The sequence below is a fragment of the Dipodomys spectabilis genome, unplaced genomic scaffold (assembly GCF_019054845.1).
Source record: "Dipodomys spectabilis isolate Male_0828 unplaced genomic scaffold, ASM1905484v1 ptg000419l, whole genome shotgun sequence".
NCBI classification, from domain to species: Eukaryota; Metazoa; Chordata; class Mammalia; order Rodentia; family Heteromyidae; genus Dipodomys; species Dipodomys spectabilis.
Genome location: NW_024871096.1, coordinates 697560 through 722940, shown reverse-complemented (window position 1 = coordinate 722940; position 25381 = coordinate 697560). Strand labels below are relative to the sequence as shown.

The window sequence follows — 25381 nt, the reverse complement described above, 5'->3', positions numbered from 1 at the left end:
CCAGGCTGCCAGGCCCGAGGGGACCTGGCCTGGGATCTCTGCACTTGTTGTTGTCTCCAGTTTCAAGATGGTGTGGAGAAGGCAGGTGGAGCTGACTTTAACCCCCTCCTTTAACTGTGTCCTCAGAGACTCAGCTGCATTTCACAACAGTGATGACTTGTGCCGACGAGAAGGGACCACAGGCCTTCGCCTGCACCAGCCCCAGCTGCTGGCATTCCACAGGCTCACAACTGGCGCACCATGCAGCTCCCAGCTTAGGGTCCCGTGGCCTCAACAGGCAGCCTGGAAATGCAGCCAACACTCTCCTGTGCTTCTCTATCAGACTGTGCAGGCCGTGTGATTCAGATGGCTTCCAGTCACCACAGTGCCCCCACCCTCACCCCGAGCATGCTTCTCTCCAGGTGAGTCTGACAGGCAGAATTGTAACTTGTTAATGATGAGGAAGCACAGATGTTCTAGAAGGGCCTTCAACTCACAGCCAGCTGTCCACATGCACATGACCAGCTCCAGAGGCTCAGAGGAGGCCTCAGAAGTCTTTGAGGCCACCTGGAAAACAGGTCAGCCACTTGCCAAGTTCTACCAGTCATTGGCCCCTATCGGGTCCTAGAGGCTCCACCCCTCTGCCACCACCTGGGACTTGGCTGAGCTGGGGCCTGGTACACACGTGCAGCAAGGCCTTAGGGCCTGGTGCCACCTCCTCTGGGCTGAGCCGGGGCCTGGTACACACGTGCAGGCCTTAGGGCCTGGTGTCCAGGACTCCCAGGGGCTTCCGTGTGGCAAAGCTCCTGGAGCCAGGCATGGAAAGTCCTCCAAGAACTTCTTTCTCTTCTTCCCTGGGACCACCCCAGGGTGTTCTGTGATCAGAAGGGAGTAAAACTGCCATGACTCAAGGCTGAGGCCATTCACAGCTCAGTAAGCTGCAGAAGGTTCTAGAAATTCCATGGTCCTATGCTTCTCCTGGCCATAACCAATCCAGTCTTTCCCTGGGAGTCTAAATTAGAAAGGCAGAGACGTGAGACGCTCTACATACATCCATGCTGCTTCTCTGGGTGGAGTATGTACCTGGCACTCAGAGGGCAATAAAATTTGTACATAATGATGAAAGAGGAAGGGTAGACCAGATGATGGCCATGTGTGTGGCTGCCTATGCCTATTACCTAGGCCCTGGGTGGGCCCACTGCTTACAGTCACTTCTGTTTCCAGATCTTTAGGTAAAGTATCATCAACAACCACACATATCCCTTCACAGGTCTGTGACTGAGGTAGTGGAATCAAATCAAAGACATAAAATTGCTAGGAAAAATTACTGAGGACTCACACCTGTAGCCCTCCCACTCAGGAAGCAGAGATTGGGAGGGCTATCTGGTCAAAAAGCTGGAAAGACCCCACCTTAGCCAGCCATGGAGGGTAGGGGAGGTAAGAGGGCCATGGCCCAGGGAGGCCTGGGCAAAAATGAAACCCTATCTCAAAAAAAAAAAAAAAAAAAAAAAAACCCAAACCAACCAACCAAACAAACAAACAGATGAAAAAGGACTGGAGCCAGGCCCAGGCGGCTCACACCGGCCATCCTAGGGACCCACGAGGCTGGGATCTGAGGGTCATCGTTTAAAGCCAGACTGGGCAGGAAAGTCGATAAGACTCATGTCCAATTAACCACCAGGAAACCAAAAGCAGTGCTGTGGCTCAAAGTGGCAGAGAACTAACCTTGAGCAAAACAACTCAAGGACAGTACCCAGACCATGAGTTCAAGCCCTATGACCAACAAACCAAAAAGGCTGGAGTCATGGCTCAAGAAGATTGTCAAAAATTAAAATAAGTCAGGTGACAGTTGTTCACATCTATAACCTAGATACTCAGGAGGCTGAAATCAGAGGATCATAGTCCAAGGCAAGCCTGGGTAGAAAAGTCCTTGAGATACCAACTCCAATTAAATATCAAAAGTTGGGCTGGAGGTGTGACTCAAAAGGTAGAACACTATCCTCAAGAAAGCAAGCCCCAAAAGTGTGAGGCTATGAGTTCAAGCCCAAGTACCAGCACAATAACATAAAAAATAATAAAATGAAATAAGAAAATAATAAAAAAACTTCGGAGCCATGTATTTCTATTTCTGACAGGAATAGCCAAGTTTTTTTTAAATCATGTGCATGCATGAACCCTTTATAAACAAGAAAGAGCTTGAATGGACCTCCCACCTCATCAAGCTTTGTGGGCATGCTGAGCATCTTTTTGCAAGGCTGAGTAACTTGTATTTAGTTTTCTATTAATTCCTTGAAATCCTTTCCTTCTTGTCTTACTGGTGCTTTCCTTTCATTTATTTAAATTTTAGGGAAACAGATCTTTCTCCTGTAAGATAGTTTTCCCAGCCTGTTTACTTTGATCAGCTTGAACTGGCGTTTTTCTCGTGGAGACGTTGTTTTTACTACTATTGTAGTTTCTGGATTTTGGTGCTGTATATAGGCTTCTGTGCTTCAGTACAGTAAGATAGTCTCCCATGTTCTCGTCTAGTATGCTTGGCCTCTTTTCTTCACACACTCTCTTTTATGCATTTAAGTATTTAATCTGCCCGAAATTAATTTTGGTAGCTTGAGACCACTTTTTTTTTTTCCCATCAGACAACTTAATTATCAAGGAGAATTCTGCAATGTTTTAAATGGCTTCATCATGTCATGTGGGGGTTTATTTCTATATTTTCTAGTTATTCATTTGCCAGAAATAGAGTTTTAAACAGAATTTTGCTGCATGTTTTAATATTTGTTAGAATATATTCCTTTTCTTCTTTAGGTTTTTCTAACTAGTCTATTTCTTTGCACAGGCTTTTATTTAGCCTGATTGGTTAAGAAACAGTAAACATTTGACAGGAGTTGGGCTAGATGTGCAAGTGGACCTTGAGGAAATGGACATTTTCATGTTGTTTTCTTTTTCAAGTAGCCATCTGTCCCTCAGAGGCTCCGTGAGGTCTTCCGGCTGCAAAGTTTGCACCCTTCTTCCCAGCTGTGCTCCTGGATGATTCGTCTTTTTCAGAACAATGGAGTCTCCCCTTCATTCACTTTGGCTAACAGTTGACTCTGAAATCAGGAAGACTCTATACGCTGCCCATTCTCTCCTATTTTGTTACTCAGATGCACACGCCGTGATTTGTGGATAGCTATCACTGTACCTTCCCAAACTCTGGGCTTCTCATACCCTTCACCTGTCATAGCTGCGTCCACTGTGATGCCAAGCAGTGAAGAGACACCTCCTGGAACTGAGTCTTTGACCCTTTTCACAGCAGTATTCATGCAAGAACTGGCAGCACTTTTACCCTTCATTAACAAGTTCCCGCCCCCCTCCCCTGCGCTGGTCCTGGGCCTTGAACCTGGGCCTAAAGCTGGCTCAAAGCTGCTGCTCTACCACTTCAGCCACAGCTCTACTTCTGTTTTTTCAGTAGTTAATGGGAGATAAGTGTCTGCCTTTGCTAGCTTTGAACTATGATCCTCAGATCTTAGCCTCCTAAGTAGCTAGGATTACAGGTGTGAACTACTAGCACCTGGTGATTTTAAAGATAGAGATTGTTTGGAGTCTGTGTTTAGATGGTCACACTTGTTCTTATTTGCTCTATTAAGTAGCAGTAGCTCTGAGCTAGTCCCATTTTACCCTTAGGGTGCTAAACTCTTAATATGTTGAAGGAAGCTGCATGCTTAACTCTTATTTAGGGTTTTTACATTTCTATTAAATCATTAGACTGGTGATTGTTTTTGTTTTTTACTCTGGTTGTATTGTTATGCTGGCTTTATATGGAAATTTGAAACTTTCCTTCCATTTTTATGTTTGGAACAATGGAAATACTATTTGAGTCTACAGGGAAAATGGCACAACTGAAAATGGGAATTTCCCACTTTTTTAACATATTTTTATTGTAGATACTGTACAGAGGGTTACAGTTACATGAGTAAGGTAATGAGTACATTTCCTATCAAGCGTTGTTACCCCCTCCATTTTCCCCTACCATCCTTTCCCTCCCCACTTCCCCAACTCCTCCCCCTCAGTTATAAAGTTCGTTTTCAACATAGTGTCTTATACATCTCAATGCTACAATGAGTCAGCCTGTATCCTTATTTCAGCATTTTGTTATTTCCCTTCCCCTCCCCAAATAATTTCCCACTCTTGGTCCAAGTAAAATTGGAATTTGGATCTGCTGAAATTATAAATGAAACATGAAAAGCACTTTAATTTTAGTTGTAATAACAGTAGGCATTCTGGTAAAAATTCCAAGTTGATTTGCTACTTGTATCCAGTTGGTGTCCAATACATGTTCATTGATTAATTTGGAAGTTGTTTAATAAAGACCAGATTTTAATTTTATTTAAATAATGTTATGTACGCTCAAGAGCTACCATGATGAATGACACAGAAAAGTACAAAGGACAGGTCCTGTTTCTGTGGGGTTTTTGGTTGTTGTTGTTGGTCATGGACCTGGGCGCTGTCCCTCAGCTCTTCAGCTCAAGGCTGTAGCACTCTACCACTTGAGCCACAGCGCCACTTCCGTTTTCTGTTGGTTAATTGGAGATGAGTCTCATGGGGGCTGGGAAGGTGGGTCAGTGGTAGAGTGCTTGCCTTGCATTCATGAGGCCCTGGATTCAATTCCTCAGCACCACATAAGCAGAAAAAAAAGAGCTGGAAGTGGCTCTGTGGCTCAAGTGGTAGAGCACTAGCCTGGAGGTGAAGAGCTGAGGGACAGCGCCCAGGCCCAGAGTTCATGCCCCACGACCAGACCCTCCCCCCCAAAAAAAAGGGTCTCATGGATGTTCCTGCCCAGGCTAGCTTTGAACCTCGATCCTCAGGTCTCAACCTCCTGAATAGCCAAGATTACAGGCTTGAGCCACCGGCACCTGGCTACAGGTCCTGTTTTTTTTTTTTTTTTAAATATATTTTTATTGTACAGAGGGGTTACAATTACGTGGGTAAGATAATGAGCACATTTCTTATCAAGCATTGTAGCCTCCTGCTTTGTTTCCCCTTCCCGTCCCTTCGTATCCTCCCCCCCCCCCCCGCAAAGTTGTGAAGTTCATTTTTCTTTTTTTTTTTTTCATTTTTATTGTGAAAATACTGTACAGAGGGGTTACAATTACATGGGCAAGATAATGAGTACATTTCTTTTTTTTAATTTAATTTTATTTGTGAACATACTGTACAGAGGGGTGAAGTTCATTTTTCGACATAACGACTTGCACATCTCATTGTTGCAATGGGTCCTCCTGTATCCCTGTTTTAGCTATTTGTTTTTTCCCTTCCCCTCCACATATACCAACATCATATATAGTGAAAGCAGGGGTTGTACCGTGGGGGAGGGACATACAGGGCAACAAAGACATAATCTTATAAATATGTTAGAAACAATCGCATGAAAGATCTTTTTTTTTTTTTTTTGGTCAGTGGTGGGGCTTGAGCTCTAGGCCTGGGAGCTGTCCCTAAACAATTCAGCTCAAGGCTCATGCTCTACCACTTGAGCCATAGCTCCACTTCTAGTTTTCTGGTGGGTTTTTTTTTTTTAATTGTGATTAAATGATTACATAATTTCCCAAATTTCACACTATTGTGGAATAATGATGCTCATTTAAAGCACAAGCTCATTCTAACTTTCCTGGAGCAAACTGTCTATCACCGTCTATAACGGTATACACATATACACCATACATGTGATGAGCAGCATGGGGATATTTAGTAGCGGTTCGACCAGTGAGTGGAAGTTCTTTGTTTCTTAAGTTACAGGTCCTGTTTTTAAGGAGCTTGGCACCCTACAGAACAAGGGTGACAGTCTTGGCCAGGAGCTAGACAGAGCAGGGTGCTGGGGAGGGTCCCCAGGTGTGCAGGGCATGCTGTTGGGGGCAGCCAGCCTCTGAAGACCCAGGACAGTGACAGCAAGAGGGTAGGGGCCAGCACCCACCCCTCCGAGAGCCATTGCTGAGCTGGGGCAAGCCAGATGAGATGGTGGGCAAGACCTAGGTCCCTGAGGGCGGACTGTAATGTCACAAGGGAACTTCTCTAAGAGATTTAGTAAGGTCTTGGAGTCTGTGACCACCTACCGGCAGAGAGACTAAGCCTAGGACCCATGCTGCCCCTGTGCCAAAGAGGTTTTAGCCCCGTGTGGCTGTCTGGGGCCTGGTCCCAGCTGTTAGACTGACTGTAGCTATTACAACAGGTCCACCCAGGGGATGGGAAGGGTGAGACACCAAAGTGGTCCTACAGTCACCTTACCTCTGCCACACTTGTGTCTTGCACACTTTGCTCCAGTGTTCACTCCCAGACCCTGTACATTAGCTTGTCCCAGTCCTGGAAGCAGAGCTACTGCTGAATGTGAGCACCAACAAGGGAAGGTTTGCCTGCTTTGCTAACACACTGTGATCCAGTGGAAGAGATAGAGACTTGTATCACTTACTTCCTAGCTCTGCAAAGCGGAAAAAGAGCTCAGTCTGACCCTACTCTGGCAGAAGTCTCTGTCGTGCTTGAGCTGGCGCAGTGGTAAGGGGGCAGTCTGCTAGGACAGGAACAGGCTGCCATGCTTCTGCACCCAGTGGAAGGCCAGACCCTGCAGAAGCTGTCCAGCACCCTCCCCCCTCCCCTCCACCCCAAACAGAAGGATGTTTCCCAGGACGAGGTTCATAACAGCCTGTTTGTTTCACTCACACCAGTCCCAGCAGCACTGGGGTGGACAGATGTCCAACCACGGGGTGGGGTCTGGACTGAAAACTAAGGCTGAGAGCTCAGGCCTCCTCTTTGCGCTTGGAAAGGCCCATTCTGGGCCGGGCCCAGCAGGCTAGTGGGCAGACAGAGGCGGCCTCCACCCCCTCAATCCATCAGCTCCAATCCCAGCTGTGTTGTCTCTGAAAAGGGACAGGGCGGTGGGTGGAGGGGAGGCCCTGGCCCGTTCCCTCTCAACCTGCTTCCCAGCCGACTCCTCCTTCCAAGCTGCCCCCTCCCCCAAGCCTCCATACCCAGCTCCATTCCAGAGCACAGATAAAAGTGGAACCTGAGCAGCAAATGTTTGCGGTACAGCCGCCAATCAAGGCCCTGTCTCCATAGCAACAGGCACACTTCACAGCACTGTGAACAGATGGTCAGTGAGCAACAGGCGGCATATGTTCCTGTGAGCTCTGACACAGGCGCAGATGGAGGGTGGGCGGGGGGTGGTCCCAGGACATAACCTGACATTTCCTTCTCTCCCTTCCCATTGGGGGACACATTGTTGGAGTGTACTGAGATTAGCCTCAGCTCAACAGCCCGCTGGGGACTGCCACGTGATTACTAACACTCCAGTGCAGTTTCAGCTCTGCTTAACCAGAGGGCAACCTCGGCAGCCACGGGAGCCTCCAGGACTCCGCCTGGCAGCAGCCGCCTTCACTGTCTGCCAGGCCTCTGGCTTCGGGTTCTTTTTTTTTCCCACCACAAACATTGGTGATAGTGGGACCAGGGAAGAATGGCTCTAGCAAACATTTTCACAGGTGCAAGCGGGCAGAGCCCAGGTCCTGAGGCAAGGACTCCCTCTGGCTGGACACAGGCTAGCATGACTCCTCTTCTTTCGGGGGCTCAGGCAGTCTTTGCATTTTGGCTGACCCTCCAAACGGTAAAATGAAGTTTCCACTACTGCTGTCCACCACGGCACTCCTCCAGTGTCGTAGTCCATAGGGGGGTTGCCAGATTGCTCTCCAATCCTGTGTTTTGCTAAGCCTAGCACCCGGGATTACCATCAGCCACCAGCCAGCCAGCTCCCGAAGCCCGGGCCTTTCAGTGCTCACGGGAGGGCCTGGCCAGACAGGACTAGGTGGGTGTAGGGCACGCCACAGCCAGGAGCCACATACCTGCACCCCAGAATCACTTTTGCAATGTCTGTGAGCCCCTGAGGCCATGGCCTATCAGGCATCATTCTGCTTCTACCCTCCACTGGGCTGCTTAATTCATAGACCTCATGAATTCAATACTCCCTGGAACCTGACACCAGAACCATCTGACCTCAGGAGACCCAGGAAACCTTCCTGCATCCTATCCTAATGCAGGAGTACCTACAGCACAAGGTTTCTGCATGGGCCGAATGTTTCAGTCTTGAGCAGATCTCTGTCCCAAAGGCCATGGAGATGTGTTCCAAATCCTGACTTATGACAAATGCATCGGCCCTCTACCCACAAGCCTGAAGGGATAGGGAGAACCCAGCAGAGGACCCACTCAACAGATCTCCATTACAATCATCACAGATCAGGACACAATACAAAGGGCACCCTTGAGGGACCAGAAGGACAAACTTGATTTGGCTGCTTTGTGGGGTGGGTACAAAGACGACCACCAGGTGAACAAACCTCACAGGTCTGGTGCTGTCCGCCGATTCCTCATGGCTATATCCAGGACAAAAGGGTGCAGGCAAGCCCTGGATGTCTGTCTCCTTCCTGTGCATGTTGGATCCATGTGTGCTCACGTGTGGAAACTCTTCCTATGTGGTCAGACTTGGATAAAAGACCACAGATACCTGGGTCTCAGCTCCACAACTCTAAGAGGCATCCAAGATATCCGGGACTGTGCTCAGCAGACTACCTTTACACATGGCACTCAGAGCTCTCCAAGGACTCCTGAGTGTTTTACAGACTAAACTTCTGACAGAACTTTTCATCATTCCTGATAAGGTTTCTTTCTGGAGTGTTCCTCAAAGGCTATGCACCAAAGGCCTGGTTGCAGCCTAAGGTGCCACCAGGAAGTGTAAGCCTTTAGGAGGCAGTACTGAGAGAAACGCAGGTCATGAGGGTATGCCCTTGGAGATACTGAGATCCCAGTGGCGCCTCCTCGCTCTTCGCTCCCTAGCACAGCTTTTCCCCAGTCCATGCTCTGCCACCATTTGTTCTCACCAAAGACACAAACTTGTGGGGCCAAGCGACACCATGATCTAACATAAATACTGTCTTCTGTCTCTCCACTCTCGCTTTGTTTTGGGAATTGAACCCAGGATCTTATGCCTTCTAGCAAAGCGCTCACTCTACCACTGAGCTACATTTCTAGTCCTTTCCTCCTTTTCAGCTGGTTTTTGGAATGATTTCCATCAGTGATGGGAAACTGACAAACAGAAAACTGGTACCAGCAGTGGAGATGTTGTGCTCATACCTGATGATACAGTTCAAAAGCCTTTGACATTGGTTTGCAGAAGACGGGAAAAGTTTGGAGGCCACAGATGATCCGGGATGCTTTGAGTGGAGCTTGATAGGTAACTGTCATGGGAGCTCAGAAGACCAGGATGCCAGCAGGACACCAAGAGAAATGTGGAGAGAAGTCATTTCAGATGGAGATGGGGCACTGGGAACTGGACTAGAGGCCATTCATGTTCTGGCAAATAACTGTTTACATTTTGTGTGTGTGTTGAGCCTTTGTGGGAGGTAGAATGTAAGGACAGACTGGGTTATATGACACAGGAAATTTCAAGGTGGAGCATCATAAAGATTGTGGAAGATGATGGCAAGGGTTTTACTGACTGCTTATAGCCAAATTCACTGTGAGAATGAGAAAAAAAAAGCGGAGTAGAAAGATTTGAAAAACCTGCAGAAAAGGAGTGTACATAAAGTTATAGCTGAGGAGGATAAGGTTGTTAAGGAGGCTAGCACCTTTAAAAGGTCCAGTACTTTGAAGAGACAATATAAAAACAGTATCTTGAAGGTATGCTAGGGAATACCACAACTCCACAGGTCACAGGTTCCACCGTGTTTCTTTGAGGAGCAAGCTCATGGGACACTCTGCTTACACAGGCACACCTAGAGATGCTTCCAAAGGTTCAGATATCTGGTTGGGTCCCAGACATGCTGCAGTCATGTTCCAGGTAGAACTGCTTTGAATAAACAGCAGAAAGTGATCTTGTCCAAGGGATACTGTTTTTTTCAGGCATGCATAATATAGGAGTTATGAAGTCATTTAAAATGAAGTCCTGGGAGGCCTTGGCCTCCTCTGGTTCTGGGCAGAATCAAAGTCCTTGAGAGGGCTGGGAAGGTGGCTCAGTGGTAGAGCGCTTGCCTTGCATGCCTGAGGCCCTGGGTTCCATTCCTCAGCCCCACATAAGCAAAAAGGAAAAAAAAAGCCGGAAGTGGCGCTGTGGCTCAAGTGGTAGAGCGCTAGCCTTGAGCTGAAGGCTGAAGAGCTGAGGGACAGCACCCCATGACCAGACCCGCCCCCCCCCAAAAAAACAAAAAAGAACTACAACAACAACAACAACAAACAAAAAACAAAGTCCTTGTGAGGAGCCCCCTGAGTAGTGATTGGAGATGAAGCTGCAGGGGAGACTGGAGGAAGTCACAATGCAAGCAACATGGAAGGTCTGCCAAGGACATTCACAGGCAGCAGAGGCAGCCCAGAGACCCTGTGTGGACTGGAGCCAAATGAATACAAGTATTTTACTGACAAGTCAGTATGTAGACACTGCGAAAGAAAGTCAATTCTCAGTCTAAGGAGAAATTTATTTGTTACACAAATAAGGAGAAAATAGAACTTTTAGCCTCCTATCTGTAATTCTGGTTACTTGAGATGCAGAGATTAAAGATCAAGGCCAATGGGGGAAACAGTTGGTGAGATTTCACTTCAACCAGTAGACCAGGCAAGGTGGCAGTCACTTGTGATTCCAGTCACTTGTGTAGGAGGTATAGGTAGGAAGATGGAGATCCAAAGCCCTGGGCAAAAAAATTAAGACCTTATCTGAAAAAATAACTAAAGCAAAAAAAATTTTTTTGGTCGGTCGTGGGGCTTGAACTCTGGGCCTGGGCGCTGTCCCTGAGCTCTTCAGCTCAAGGCCAGTGCTCTACCACTTGAACCACAGTGCCACTTCCAGTTTTCTGGTGGTTTATTGGACATAAGAGTATCATGGATGTTACTGTTCGGGCTGGCTTTGAACCGCGAGCCTCAGATCTCAGCCTCCTGAGTAGCTAGGATGACAGGCGTGAGCCACCGGTGCCCAGCTAAGACAGATTTTTAAAAATGGGGTTGGGAAGGTGGCTCAGTGGTAGAGTGCTTGCTTTGCATGCATGAGGCCCTGGGTTCGATTCTTCAGCACTACATAAGCAGAAAAAGCTGGAAGTGGCGCTATGGCTCAAGGCTGGAGAGCCTTGAGCTGAAGAGCTGAGGGACAGAGAGCGCCCAGGCCCAGAGTTCAGGCCCCATGACTGACAAAAATAAATAAATAAAAATGATCTTTAATTAGACACCATGTTTTCAACGACTAATAATTTGGGAAAATGTCTTCATAATCCAGTATTTTTTTAAAGGCAAGGTACAATTAAATTCCAATTTATTCTTTCAAAAAAACGTCCACGATGTCTTATATGCTGGAAGCAAAGACTGATCCTGCAGTAACCATCGCTTTGGAGCATGGAGTCAAGCACAGCCTGTGGAGTAACTCAGCAAACATTTTTAATAGTGAAAAGAGCATGCTTCCCTCTTCCCAGCTGCTCTGCCCTTGTGGAGCCAGCAGCAAGAGCACCTCTCCAGAGGACGCGGGAGAGGAGATCCTCACGCTGGCCTTGATCTCTCTGCATTCTTTCCAGAGGAAGCAAAGATGTCTTGCACTGAGTTGGCTGATCCCAGTAAGGAGAACGCACCAAGTTAATTAACCCTGTGAACTCTTAGAACTCAGTGTAGAAACTCAGCTATGAACCAACTCTTCCAAAGATGCAGGAGAGGTAGATGCTTACCTGGATGAGGCCTAGTACCTTCTCCAGTGGTCATACTCGTACTGTCTGCTTCCTGAACCAAACACACAAAACCCAAAATGAGAATGACATCTCTCTAAATACTCAAACAAAAAAGCTGCACATTTCTGAATATGCATGAATAGTATGCTGCGTTGTATTTAGAGAACAGAACTTTATCCTTTTTTCAGTTGTGGCCACCTGTCATTAAAATTTTCTTCTATAATTATTCCATTAAAGTGGAAGCAATTAATTAGGAGGTAGTGCTTTTAGTGGAAGAAAACTGTCAAAAATGTTCCTCTTAACACCAGTTCCAACCATCTGCATATTATCTAGACATTTATTTCTGCTAATGACTTTGGAAATGGAATTCATATGCAGATGGCTGGGAGGGCTCTCTGAGGAGCCATGTGTGGTTTTCCAAGGCTAGGTCCGGGGCTCCCTCTTACCCCACTGTGGTTGGCCACTTCCTGCCTTTCTGAAAGCCAAGGATGTTGAGAGCAGAACTAACCTCCAGTAAAAAGGTCATGGTTTATCCATGCACACCTTTAAAATGGTACTTTTCTACACATCTTTACGTTTTTGGTTTTCCTCTGGCATATGGAAGCGTGACCTTAACACGCCCTGCTTGATGACCCCAAAGTGTGAGGTCTGATTGTTTAACAAAAAAAAAAAAGGCTTCTCGATTACGATTACTCTTCCTTCCCACCCTGTAGTCTAAAAGAGCACAAGCTTCCCTAGAATTACCATGAGAAGGAACTTCTGTGAAGAATCACAGGGGAATGACTGTGGAATTTAACAGCTCACCAGCTGGGCTGAGTGACAGCAAAGAAGTTAAAGCCTTCTCTGGTTCCCATTTGTTCACAGGTTAGCTGGGCCCCAAGCTTTGATGCTGATCACCCCTGAAGTGCACCCCATCCAGCAGCCTTCGGTCCTGGGTCCCAGCTGCCTCAGCTCCCCACCCACCAGCTCCACATTTGCCTAGCCAGGTCCAGGCTCTGGAAGGAAACTTGACAATTAGGACATAGATTGGACACTTGCGTTATGAGGCACCGAGTTTTATTCTAATATAAAGAATTGTCTTGGTTGCTTCTGTCCTCTAAATAGTGACAACTTTCTACGGAGACTGCTTTCTTCTCCAAGAAATACAAAAAACAGGTAGAAGCCAGCCAAAAATGTGGTAGCCCAGAATTCAATCATAGCACTTCTCAGATAAAAAGTCAACTGCCTGACCTGGAAACACATCACTACTCTTGACTCTAACAACATCCACAGATCAACCATGTGCAACAAACCCTTTGCACAGAACACCCAACATCAGACACTTGCGGCACAGCAACATGCCTATGCACTGTGGATGGCGATGATTGAAACCCATCATCCTTATGACATAATACCATGAAAGGAGCCAATTCTTATGTTCCTGTTTCCAAGTGATTGGCACGGAAGCAAGTGTGCTTCTTTAGACAGGAAGCCAGATACAGCCTCCCTAGGAACACCCAGTGCGTCTTGAAGGTCAGCATGGCTGTGTGGGTGCTGGGACCTCTTGGGCCTGCAGGAGACATGCTGCTCAGGGTAGCACTGCGAGATGGATCAGATGTGTGACAGACTAGGTCCCTGTGTACTCTGGTGCCTGCAGTTATATGATGTGCTGCTCACAGCCTCCTCAGCTACTCCTGTCTGGGTCAGGAAGTGCAGCATGTTGTTTCTAGTTATCTTTATCTACATTTATACACTGAAATAAAACGTGTACTGCTTTCACTTTACGTAAGTAAGTTGAAATGGGTGCTGCAGATGTGTGCACACAATGGTAAGCTAGGTGTCACTCGCAGAGTCTAATGAGGACCAAGACTTCAGTCTCTACCACGGCCCTGGGGACTGACAATGGAAGGCATGTGCACGTACAATAAAGTGATGTGGAGTCACGTTGTCAGGAAACCCACAGCCACCCAGACTTCCTTCAGTGAGTGTCTGAGTGCTTGTAAGGGCAGTGATGTTCAGTAACAAAGGGTTGGAACCTGGGACACAAAGCTCAGGAAATTCCTGGAGGAGTTAAGACTTAAAGCAGAGAGAAGACCTTTATGATGTTTCTTGTGGTTGTTGGACTGTGATCCTCAGATCTCAGCCTCCTCAGTAGTTGGGATTCCTGGCGTGAGCCACCGGTGCCCAGCCTTCATTATGTCTGCAATTCTTCTCAGTAGCCTACAATTCTGTTATAAGCAGAAAGGGGTAGGAAAAGCACTCTTGAAAAGCCCCACATTTGGAGAGGGTCATCTCCAAGAAATTGTACTTTTTGGAACCTGACCAGGGCCTAGGCTTCTGGGTCCTGATGATCTGTATTCCCAGTCAGATACCTGGATCTTCTGAGGAGCCCACTGCATGGCTGCCTCCCTCCCAGGGACAGACCCAGGTCCCGCAGAGGCCAGCACCATCCTCTCACCAGTCTAGAGTTCCACTGCCCAATTCTGTATCTATCTGACACACAGAAACCTAACAGGGCTGGGGATGTGGCTGAGCGGTCGAGTGTTTGTCTAGCATTCATGAAGCTCTTAGTACCACATGCACAGGAAGAGCCACAAGTGGTTGGTGTGTGGCTCAAGTGCTAGCCTGGAGCAAAAAGAAGCTCCGGAACAGTGCCTAGGCCTGAGTTCAAGCCCCAGGACTGGCAAAAACAAACAAACACACACAGGACCAATGGTGTGAGGACTACCTCAAGGAGTGCTGGGGAAGAGGTCCCTCCTCTCTGTCAGGGACCTTCTGTCCCAGGAGAGTCACTGCTTCGTTTCCATCTCAGTGAGGAAAAATTTCTGGCCACTGTCAGTGTTCTCTGCTAACAGAATTTAAAGAAACCAATTTTTTTTTTTTGTTTTCTGTGCCTGTATTCTCTTCCATAGCACTAAGGAAGGGAAATACGCTAACACTTGTGACCTTTTCCCATGCTGTTGAATAAACAACCACAGCTCAGGCACTAGCTTGAATTCCACATAAATATTTACAAACACCTCAGAATTAATGTAACATCCGACGCATTTTGGGCACAGCTACGGCCTGCGGGTAGGTGCTGACCCAGGTCTGCCTGTAAAAAGCTACACAGTGGTAGCATCTAGACAAGACAGAGGCAGGCAGCTTCAGCCCTCACCATCCTGCACACCCCGGCTCTTGATATGAGCAGGTCTGGCTTGAGGGCAGCACCAGCTCATCCATCTAACTCACCATGAAGTGCTATGGTTTACGATGTGCTCATCCACCACGCAAAAGGACCACCCCCCCAAAACTCATGTAGCTCCAGAGCTCCAGGGCCAGCTGCTAATAATCAAGAGGATATTCTGTGTGCAGACCCCTTTACTTCAGGACAGGTGAGCTCTCTCCTCCAGCTGAATGAGTGTCAGACCAGTTCTCTCCTCCAGCTGGGTAAGTGTGCTCATTCCATTTGCCTCTTCTCCACTATACTGACAGCTGTCACCTGAGCCCAAATTCTGGACAAAGGCAACCTTAATTCAGACAGTGAGACGGCAGAGAAAGACCTTCTAGCTCCTTTGTAGGAACAAGAAGGGCTTCTGTGTGAGCGGTTTCTGCGAGTCCTGAGGCACTCACAGCTCTTCCCCACTTGTAGCTGTCTGCTTATCTAGAGGCCACGCGCACCAGGTGGCTGCTCCATGCCAAGCACTTGCTTATACTCCACTAAGTCATGTTCTGTGGAAGGTCTAAAGCTCCCAGCACTCCTGGGGCTCCCGGGCACCCTGAACTCTCACTTCTCTCCTGCCGCCACTCTCATCCTTTGAAGTCAGCTCCCAGGGGTGGGCCTCCTGCTGGCCTTGGCCTCTGCTTTGGAGTCTCCTTCACACATCTCCAGCTGCTTCTGCCTCCACGAGGTCTTTGCCAAAACTACTTGCCATGGAGATCTTCTGAGATACCTCAGTCAGGGGTGAGGAAGGGTGCTGTTTTGGACCCCATGTTTTTCTTGGCATCATTCAATCTAATTCACACAGAGAAGCAATGCCATAAAGACATTTGCACATCCGTGTTCACTGCTGCACTATTCGCAATAGCCAAGTTGTGGAAACAGCCCAGTTGAGTGGGCTGTTTTGAGTGGATCAAAAAATGTGGTCCCTATACACAACAGAATTTTATACAGCTACTAGAAAAAAGAAAATTAACCCAGATGCCCCTCAGTAGATGAATGGATCAAGAAAATGTGGTATATATACATAGTGAAATTCTATGCCTCCATCAGAAAGAATGACATCACCCCATTTGTTAGGAAATGGAAAGACTTGGAAAAATTATATTAAGTGAAGTAAGCCAGGCCCAAAGAAACATAGGCCCCATGGTTTCCCTTATTTGCAATAACTAGCATATGTATGAGTCAAGCAGAAAGGGTCAGATAAGTTGATGTTAGGGAAATGAAGCCTAAGATATGTATTCAAATGTTTTTTTCTTTCATGCGATTGTTTCTAACACATTTATAAGATGATTTCTTTGTTGCTTTGTATGTCCCTCCCCCACAGTATAATCCTGCTTTCACTGTATTTGATGTTGGTATAATTTGTGGAGGGGAAGGGAAAAAGCAAATCGCTTAAATAGGGATACAGGTGGACCCATTGCAACAATGAGAGGTACAAGTCCTTATGTCGAAAACGAACTTTACACCTTTGGTTGGGGGGAGGATGGGATGGGAAGGGGAAACAAAGGAGGAGGCAACAATGTTTGGTAAGAAATGTACTCACTATCTTGTCCATGTAATTGTAACCCCTCTGTACAGTATTTTCACAATAAATAAAAAAAAAAAGAATATTATGTCATTTGCAGGAAAATGGATGGACCCAGAACAAATCACGGTAAGTAATCCAAGCTCAGGAGAGACAAGTGGTGCATGTTCTCTTTCCTATGTGGAGGCTAGGTCTAAAAGACACTGGGGCATGACACATTATGCAGGTCTCTAGGCATTCATGCAGTGAGACCAGATGAGGATACTCTTAGGAGAGGAATAGAAAGCCACAATGCATATGTGCATCTGATCATACAAAATAATATTTATTGAAATGAACTCCTGGAAATGGAAACAGGAGGTTTTCTTTTTGCTGTTTTTTTTTTTTGGTATGGCTATAATTTATTTATTTAAATATCTTTATGATAAACAGGGGGTTACAGTTATATAAATAAGGTAATGAGTACTTTTTTTTTGTTGGTCGTGGGGCTTGAACTCTGGGCCTGGGCACTGTCCCTGCACTCTTCAGCTCAAGCCTAGCGCTCTACTACTTGAGCCACATACTTCCAGTTTTCTGGTGGTTTACTGGAGATAAGAGTTTCATAGACTTTCCTGCCTGGGCTGGCTCTGAACCATGATCCTCAGATCTCAGCCTCCTGAGTAGCCAGAATTACAGGCATAAGCCACCGGAGCCTGGCAGTACATTTCTTTTTAAACACTATTCCTCTCTCCCTCATCTTCTTTCACTTACCCTTCCCTAAGCCCCCCAAGATGTATAGTTCATTTCCAACATAGTGTCTAGTGAGCAACATTGTTGCAGTAGTTCATTCTTTGTCTTGCTGTCTCTGTGATTACCTTTTCCTTCCACCCATACACTTACATACAAGACAAAGGGTACAGAAAACTAAAACAAAAATTAGTAATAACTGCATATAGGACATAATAAAAGCCTCTTGTTTCTAATTCTTGGAGTTCATGATGACACGCTTTATTATGTATGGTTCTAGGCACTTAGTAATTGGGCTATTGTGATCCCCTGCTAGGAATATCAGACATATTCTAGTTATTACACATCGGGAAAACCATGCTCCAATACTCCTCAAGCTCTTCAATGAGACGGGAAGGGAAAGTTCACTACCAAACTCATTCTATAAAGCCAGCATAACCTTCATCCCAAAACCAGACAGAGACATATCAAAGAAAGAGAACTTATAGACCCAATTTTCTGATGAACATTGATGCAAAATTTCTCAATAAAATTCAGCCAATAAATTTCAACAACTCATTGAAAAAAAATATACACTATGATCAAACAGGATTCATTCCAGGGATGCAAAGCTGGTTCAATTAATGTAATTCAACATATCAACAGGAGCAAGGACAAGAACCACATGATCATCTCCATAGATGCAGAAAAAGTATTTGACAAGATTCAACACCCCTTTATGATAGAAGCTCTGGAGAAACTAGGAATCCATGGGACATTCTTCAATACAATAAAGACTATACAACTAGCCTACAGTCAGCATTAGACTTAATGGTGAAAAGTTAAAGTCATTTCCTCTAAAATCTGTTTTCTTTTCTTCTTGTTCTGTGTTCGTTGGAGTTTAAGGGGAGGCTGCGCAATAGAGGGACAAAGAGTGAGCAAATGCAGCCATGGTTATCGATGGGTGCTATGTTGAAAATGAACTATACAACTTGTGGGTGGAGACTGGTGGGAAAAACTGGGAAAGAGCAAGGGAAGAGGATGGCATTGTCCAACAATATGTGCACTCTACCTGACTTACATCATCTTTACCATAACAATAGAAAATTTAAAAAGAAGCAGCCCAAGCCTGACTGCTCTACCTAGCAGATCTTGCTCCCACTGGTCAGAGCTGTACTAACCCTTGGCACACCCGGGAAGCCTTCTCAAGCTATGTCCTTCTGTCACAGATCTTCTGGTCTCCCTCTTCTGTGGTTTAGCCCAATGAACTGCAGCATCTCCTGAATTAAAAGCAATCTCAATACGCTGGGGTACCAGGAAAGTTACAATGTAGGAGCAGGTGTGCTGGTCATTTACTGCTAATGAAGTGACGGGAGCCTCATTCACTTCCTAGTGCTAGAAAGACTGAGAGAAAGGCCTGTTGTAAAAGGTCCAGCTGGGACATTTACAGGTTCAGCTAGCTCAAGGAAATAACAAGCCAATGTAAATCTACACTGATGGAACTGAAGATGCCATCTCCAGACACACATCAGAAATTCTGGTGTCTTTTGAATTATGTGGCAGGTTCTGATGTCTGCACAGCCTGCAGACTCAAGAGGCTTCTGCTCAACAGTCACAGAGATGGCCTATACCAGCGGTTCTCAGAGAAAAACGGCCGCAAGTGCCCAAAGCAGAAGGGTTGTTATGCTGGATAGCAATCTGAGCAACATCTCTATCAGGATTTTCGGTTGCAAAAGTAAAAACTATTATAAATTTAAAAAGTGTTTGTACGAAAGGATAAATTTAAGTAATATAAAGTCCATCTAGTTTAGCTCTCAAATCTATAAGGGGGGGCTGGGAAGGTGGCTCAGGGGTAGAGCGCTTGCCTTGCATGCATGAGGCCCTGGGTTCGATTCCTCAGCACCATATAAGCAGAAAAAGGCAGGAGTGGTGCTGTGGCTCAAGTGGTAGAGCGCTTGAGGTGAAGAGCTGAGGGACAGCGCCCAGGCCCAAATTCAGCACAATACAGACAATAAAAAAGACATATGTATTGCATGTATAAAAAGTCAAGATACCAGAAAACTCCTATTTGTGCTTTTTGTCACCATAAGATGAACTTTCTATATGCAACCTTTGTAAGAGCCTTTCACTGACTACATTACAAAATTTGCATTCTGAACAGCTGGATTTATTTTAAAAAATAAGTGGCAAAGAAGGATAGACCAGCAGTAAGTAGGGCAATTATTTTTTCTATTTCACTAAGTGAGGAATTGCCTCCTCAAATCATAAACATAAACATAACCTTTTCTGAAACAAAGGAAAAACTTTCAGCAAAAAAGCCAATGAGAAGTTGGCACCAGTATGGTGGCCTCTTCCACAGACCTTGGTCTCTCCATGGCTGTCCTTGTCTGGAATGGCTGTACGTGGGGCTTGTCCTGTGGGAACTGGAACCCTGTCTCCCCCATCTCCCTGTGGAAATATGGTCCAAGCATTAGCAGCACAGTACATGTCTTATCCCAAGTATAACAGCACAGCAGTTGTGTTCACGAGGGCCAGGATGAACTCTTAGACATGCAGACTGACAGCTAGAGCCCAGACTGGCTCAATTTGCACTCAAAGCCAAAAGGGAGGTTCTGACATTTGTTCAAGGTGGGTATGGAGAAACAAGAGCCCAGAGAAGAACTTGTTATTGTGTGCCTTCAAAATGGGATCTCAGGGTCCCCCTAGACCTGCTTCCAGGGGCAATGGGTCCAGAAGCTGCTTCTACTAACAGAGGAGAAAGATGAGAACACTTCTGGTCCCTTCATTCTGCTTATCCGGGTAGATGCTCTTCTCTGTAGCACTTTCTGCTCACAAATTCATTAATATTTTTTTTGGTGCTGGTTGTGGGACTTGAACTCAAGGCCTGGGTGTTGTCTCTGAGCTCTTTTGGCTTATGGCTAGTACTCTATCACTTTGAGCTAAAACCTCCACTTCTAGTTTTCTGGTGGTTAATTAGAGGTAAAAGCCTTTCCTGCCTGGGCTGGCTTTGAACCACAATCCTCAGATCTCAGCCTCCTAAGTAGCTAGGATGACAGGCATGAGCCACTGGTGCCTGGTTAACACATACTTAAATTTGATAGTGTTCTACAAAGAGGGCCAAAAAAACTAACCACAGACCCTAGGAAGGAGACCATTGGGTGCTACAATTTGTAGTATATTTGAGTCTCTTTGGAAATTCAGTTCCCATTCTGTTAGGAGCCATTGTGGGTACAGGGCACAAGAATCCACTTAACATGCCCACAACACAAACCCTGAGATTCCAACAACTAGTGAGAAAAACAGTACCGCAGCTTCTATGATATGCTGAGAGGAAAAGGTTGCTGGGATCACTGTAGCATCTCCCAAGGGCTGCCTGGAGCCTGGAGCTTGGGACAGCCTCTGACCTGTCCCATTTCTGTCCACTGCTGGAAGAGCCACCACCCTAAGTGCCTATGTCCAATTCCACTCTTGAGTAAAGAGCCTCCTCCAGCTGGCTCTGCCTAACGAACCTTCCCTGCTCCCTGTTTTACTTATTTATTTTCCCCACTGAGATGATGCACATAAATCTAACTCTGGTGCCACCACTAGACTTCTCCTGCTGTAGCTGCAGCAGTCAGCTCCTCAGTGATGCCTGGGTCGCCATCCTCATCACTGAGCCCCTCACTTGTCCAGTAAGCGCCTATTTCCAGCAAAGACAGGAAGCATCTCCAATCACGGAGGTCTTTACATGCACAGTACCCAGCGTTCCTGCTGGCCTTATGCTCTGAGTGGCTGTGGCTCTATATGCAAACTCACAGGGAGGCCTACTGCATCAGGCAGCATGATTGGGGGAGTCTGGGCAGGCAAGCTCCTATGATGATGGTCATGTGCCAAAGCTGCCTCAGGCAGCAAGTCCCTTTCCACTTGTCCTATTCTTTAGCAATCTCAATTAGGAACTTAAGTCTGGAGTACATTCTGAGTCTCTGGCAACAGGAAACTGGAAGAAAGAAAGAATGTGGTAGACTTTCACTGTAATTTTGCAAAGTTTTTGCTCTACAGCCTCAAATTCCATCTGGAGCTGGTAGCAGGAAAGGACTTGGAAAGTGTGGAAAAGATGCCTTCCTCTTGGTAATGGCTTCACGTCCCAGCCACCATTCCATTATAGTCCATGGACAAAGTGTGGTAGGGCTGGGCAGATTGCTGATCATGCCACACATAGCTGCTGAGATGAAATCTGCAAGGCTGACAGAGCTCCTGAAGACAGCTCAGTGGGCAGAGTTTGAGGTGAGTTTTCTTGCCCCATCACAAAAAATAATGAGGTACTACAGGCTGGCACAGTGGCTCACACCTGTAATCCTGAAATCAGAAAGATTGTGGTTCACTATCAGCACAGGCAAAACATAAGTGAGACCCCTTCTGAACAAGCAGCTGGGCACGGATGGACTATGGTTTAACCTGGCCAGAGCATGAGTAATCTCAGAAATAATTGAAGCAAAAAGGGTATAGATATCAAACAAAGGAGGAAACCGAAAAGTAAAATGTAAAACCTCTTTAGCAGCTTGGCATTGGTGGCAGAGATCAGGCAGCACACACCTGAGGCTAGCCGGAGCAAGAGGAGTCACAAGACCTCATGCATGGAAAAGAACAGGCCAACAATGGTGCAAATTCAGTCATGACAAGAAACATAAGGCGGAGGACTGTGGTCCAGGCTGGCCTGGGCAAAAAGCGACGCTATCTCAAAAACAGAGCAAAGACAGTGGAGGGGCTCAAGTAGTAGACTGCCAGCGTGGCTGTGTGACACCCTGAGTTCAGGCTCCAGAACCATAAAACGAGGCTCATTAACAAAAGAAATCCTAGTAAGATGTACACCATGAGACTATCAATGAGATACTTTTTCATTTCTATCAAATTTTTTTTTTTTATGTCAGTCCTGGGGCTTGAACTCAGGGCGTAGGTGCTGTCCCTGAGTTCTTTTTGCTCCAGGCTAGTGTGCTACCACCTGGAACTACAGTACTACTTCTGGTTTTTCTGGGGGTTAACTGGAGACAAGTCTCACAGACCTTCCAGACCAGGCTGGATTTGAACCATGATCCTTAGATCTCAGCCTCCTGAGCAGCTAGGATTACAGGCCTGAACCACCAGCACCTGCCTTCAAATTTGTTTTTTTTTTAAATCTACCACTTTGAAATGCTATCAAGATACTACCTGATAGACCCTAATCACTGCTGGTGAAGAGGGGAGTGATGACAGGGTTTGAGGAAAAAAGCTGGCAACGTTTATCTAAAGTTCAATTACATTTTGATCTATAATTGTGTATGCTATTTAGAATTCTCTATTGTAAGTGAACAGTGCACATAAAAGTAGTATGAATAATGGAAAATGTAAACAGGTGAAGAGCTCCAAACAGGCCACACAGTAAGTGTGCAGCCAGCCTGTGGTGGAAAGCTCTGGCTGCTGTGCATTCATTTATCTGTGGCACGGTGTTGAGGGGAGTGCTCTGCTATCCTATTGTTTTTGGATAGGGCCTTTCACTTTTTGCCTGTCTGCCGTCGACCACAAACCTCCTCTCTGCCTGCAGGGTCCACAGAGGCATGCGCCACAGGGCCCAGCTTCTCCCAACCCTGGACTGGGATTTGAACTCTGGTTCTTGTGTTTGCCAGGCAGGCACTCTAACCACATCTCTTGCCCTATTTTCTACTGTTAATTTTTGAGGAAGGGTCTCACGTCCCACTCAGATACATGCATGGGTGTAACTCATCTATGTTAGGCCTCTCAACAGTACAATAACACGCCTAGACTGTCCTTTCCAGTCCAAGGAGAATGTGTATGGCAAAGCTTTGAACTGCAATCCCAACAGTCTCAGCCTCTCAAGGAGCTGGGATTACAGGTATCAACCACAGATTCCAGACTCAGCTTTTTGCCTTGGCTGGGCTTGAACTGAAATCCTCCTATCTCTGCCTCCCACAAGGAACTTTTTCTTTTAATAAGACACAGGAAGCCACCGGGTCCACCCTTGACCCAGGATGGGCCCTAGGAGAATCTGTGACAGGTAGAGGGCCTGAGCCTTGCCCACCTGTGTGGTGAGAGGTCCAGTGTGACTTGCCCACAATGCGTCGGTTCTCCCTTCCACAAGCTTTGCAGACCACTGCCTTCAGGTTTTGGAATCTTGTGAGCCAAGATCTCTGGAGATAGATCAGATGCAAGTGAGAGTCGCTGCATATTCTATGACATTCAGCAGGGTCCGACATGGGGCAGAGGGACACAGCCCACAGGGGGACCATTCCCCAACGACACCCAACCAGTGTGGCTGTCCACTCTATGCTAGAGAGGAAGGCTGCAGTCCTTCAGTGTGGCCACAGTGCCTTAGGAGACGGCTTCCCTTATGAGTGCCTCAGAAACACAGCACCCAGGTTATGATGCTGGCCCAAAATACCTTGAGGTATTTTGAGTAAAGAAGTGACGGATGGCGTGACCTCACAGTTCCACTCCCACTGCCACCTCTGAAGGACAGGTTCCCTTCTTGTTTGTGAGCTCTTCTAACGTACACAAGGGCTTTTGCTGCCTGTGCAGGACAGGTTACTTCTAAGCTCTCAGCACTTACAGTCCTTAAGTTTTGGTGAGAAATGGTGATGGCAACACACCGTCAAATGTTTTCCCTTTGGTGTGAAAGCCTGTAGTGTTTTATCTAACAATCCAGCATGCTCTCATGATCACACTGCCTTTGCAACCCTGTGGGTAATAAAACATTCCAAATGAGCTTGGCATAAGGCCTTATTTGGAAATCTTCCAGGAATAATGTAGCAACTGTACTGAGAAAACCGGAGTTGCAGCCAATGTCCCCTTGGACATGGATGGCCTTCAGAAGTGTCTGGTCTCACTGGGTGTCCAGAAGGCTCCTCTGAGGGAGTGCGGTTTTCCCCTCTACACATGAGTGCGGTTTTCCCCTCTACACATGCTACACATTCCAGGAGACTATGAGCTGATACTGATATGGATGCTGATGCTGCCAGTTGCATGTTTCTGGTATTTGGAACAATTGAACCCATTAGGAAAGAAGTTGTAGAAATACAAGTGCAGTCAGCATGTTAGTTCTAGGAAGTTTTGAAGCCTAGAATAACGAGGTATTTCTAGGGAGTAGGTTTGTTTTTCTAAAGCCCTGGAACCATTAGCATAGGCAACCCCTCATCTTCCTAATGACTAGAGCTACTGGTTCCAAACTTACTGTTGTTTAATGAACATAAAACAAAAAACAAAACAAAGAACAACTTACATTTTGTTCCAAAAGAACCTCTACAGCATATCCCTTTTCAGATTGTAAGTACTTCAGATGAAAAAGCTTGCCATCAAACACGTTCCAAGGCATGAATGCACTCATGGTCCAGGGAAAGCCGCACGCACTATTGACCAGCACCAGGGTGGTGAGGCCACGGATGAAGAGGGACCCAAGCTGTACAGCTCTGGGACTAATATAATCTAGCTGCAAAGAGAAACACACACAGAAACCAAAACAATCACACAGAGCTCTAACAGAATCAACTGTATACAGGAAGTGCCTGAAGGAGGCTCAATACTGCAAAGCTAACTCCTCAGAAAAGATGCTTGCTTAGTTAGCATTGGACATCATACCAGATCTCATCAGTTCGGTTGATTTCAAGAGGCCCTGCAAACAAGCTCCACTGAAGGGAGTTATGCGCGGAGTCCCATCAGAGAGCCCATCTTGTTCACCATCTACCCCCATGAGCTGTAGATGTTTGCTCAGGCCTGTTTGCACACAGACCTGCCACTCAGTGGTCTGGTTCTATACCTCTAGGCTCCAGAAAGAAAGGCCCACTGGCCTGAAGCAGAACTGTGGCTTGGGGGGAGATGGACAGGCTACTTGGCAAGATTATTTACTGCTAGGTTTACTCCTCCAGAAAGCTTTTTTTTTTCCCTTTGGTCGGTTGCAGGGCTTGAACTCTGGGCCTGGGTGCTGTCCCTCAGCTCTAGCTCAAGGCTAGCGCTCTACCACTTGAGCCATGGTGCCACTTCTGGTTTTCTGAGTGGTTTATTAGAGATAAGAGTCTCAAGGACTTTTCCTGCCCTGGCTGGCTTTGAACTGTGATCCTCAGATCTCAGCCTCCCGAGTAGCTAGGATTACAAGCGTGAGCCACCGGCGCCCGTCTAGAAAACTTGCTTTAAAGCAAAGGGAGAGGGAGAGCATACAAGGCATCACTTTAGACATGAGCAGGCGGTGTTTCTGCTAATGCAACTATATTGCTGTGGGACTAAAATCCTCATTTGTGTGTATTTGTGTGTGTGTGAGAGAGA

General features: G+C 46.5%; 1 protein-coding gene across 6 annotated transcripts in view; it reads right to left on the bottom strand.

Annotated features, from left to right (window-relative positions):
* Positions 1–10432: 10432 nt before the first annotated feature.
* Positions 10433–25381, bottom strand: part of Fam120b (family with sequence similarity 120B) — a 45625-nt gene continuing 30676 nt past the window's right edge. Inside the window, exons 7-11 of one of the 6 annotated variants that reach the window (XM_042667734.1) lie at positions 24345–24551; positions 23148–23256; positions 19457–19543; positions 11685–11736; positions 10433–10704 (exon numbers count right to left, since the gene is read on the bottom strand). In XM_042667734.1, the coding sequence (XP_042523668.1) occupies positions 11696–11736; positions 19457–19543; positions 23148–23256; positions 24345–24551 (444 nt within the window). In that variant the 3' untranslated portion in view covers positions 10433–10704; positions 11685–11695. The remainder of the gene's footprint in view (positions 10705–11684; positions 11737–19456; positions 19544–23147; positions 23257–24344; positions 24552–25381) is intronic. The other 5 variants (XM_042667736.1, XM_042667735.1, XM_042667733.1 and 2 more) reach the window with 5 other exon arrangements.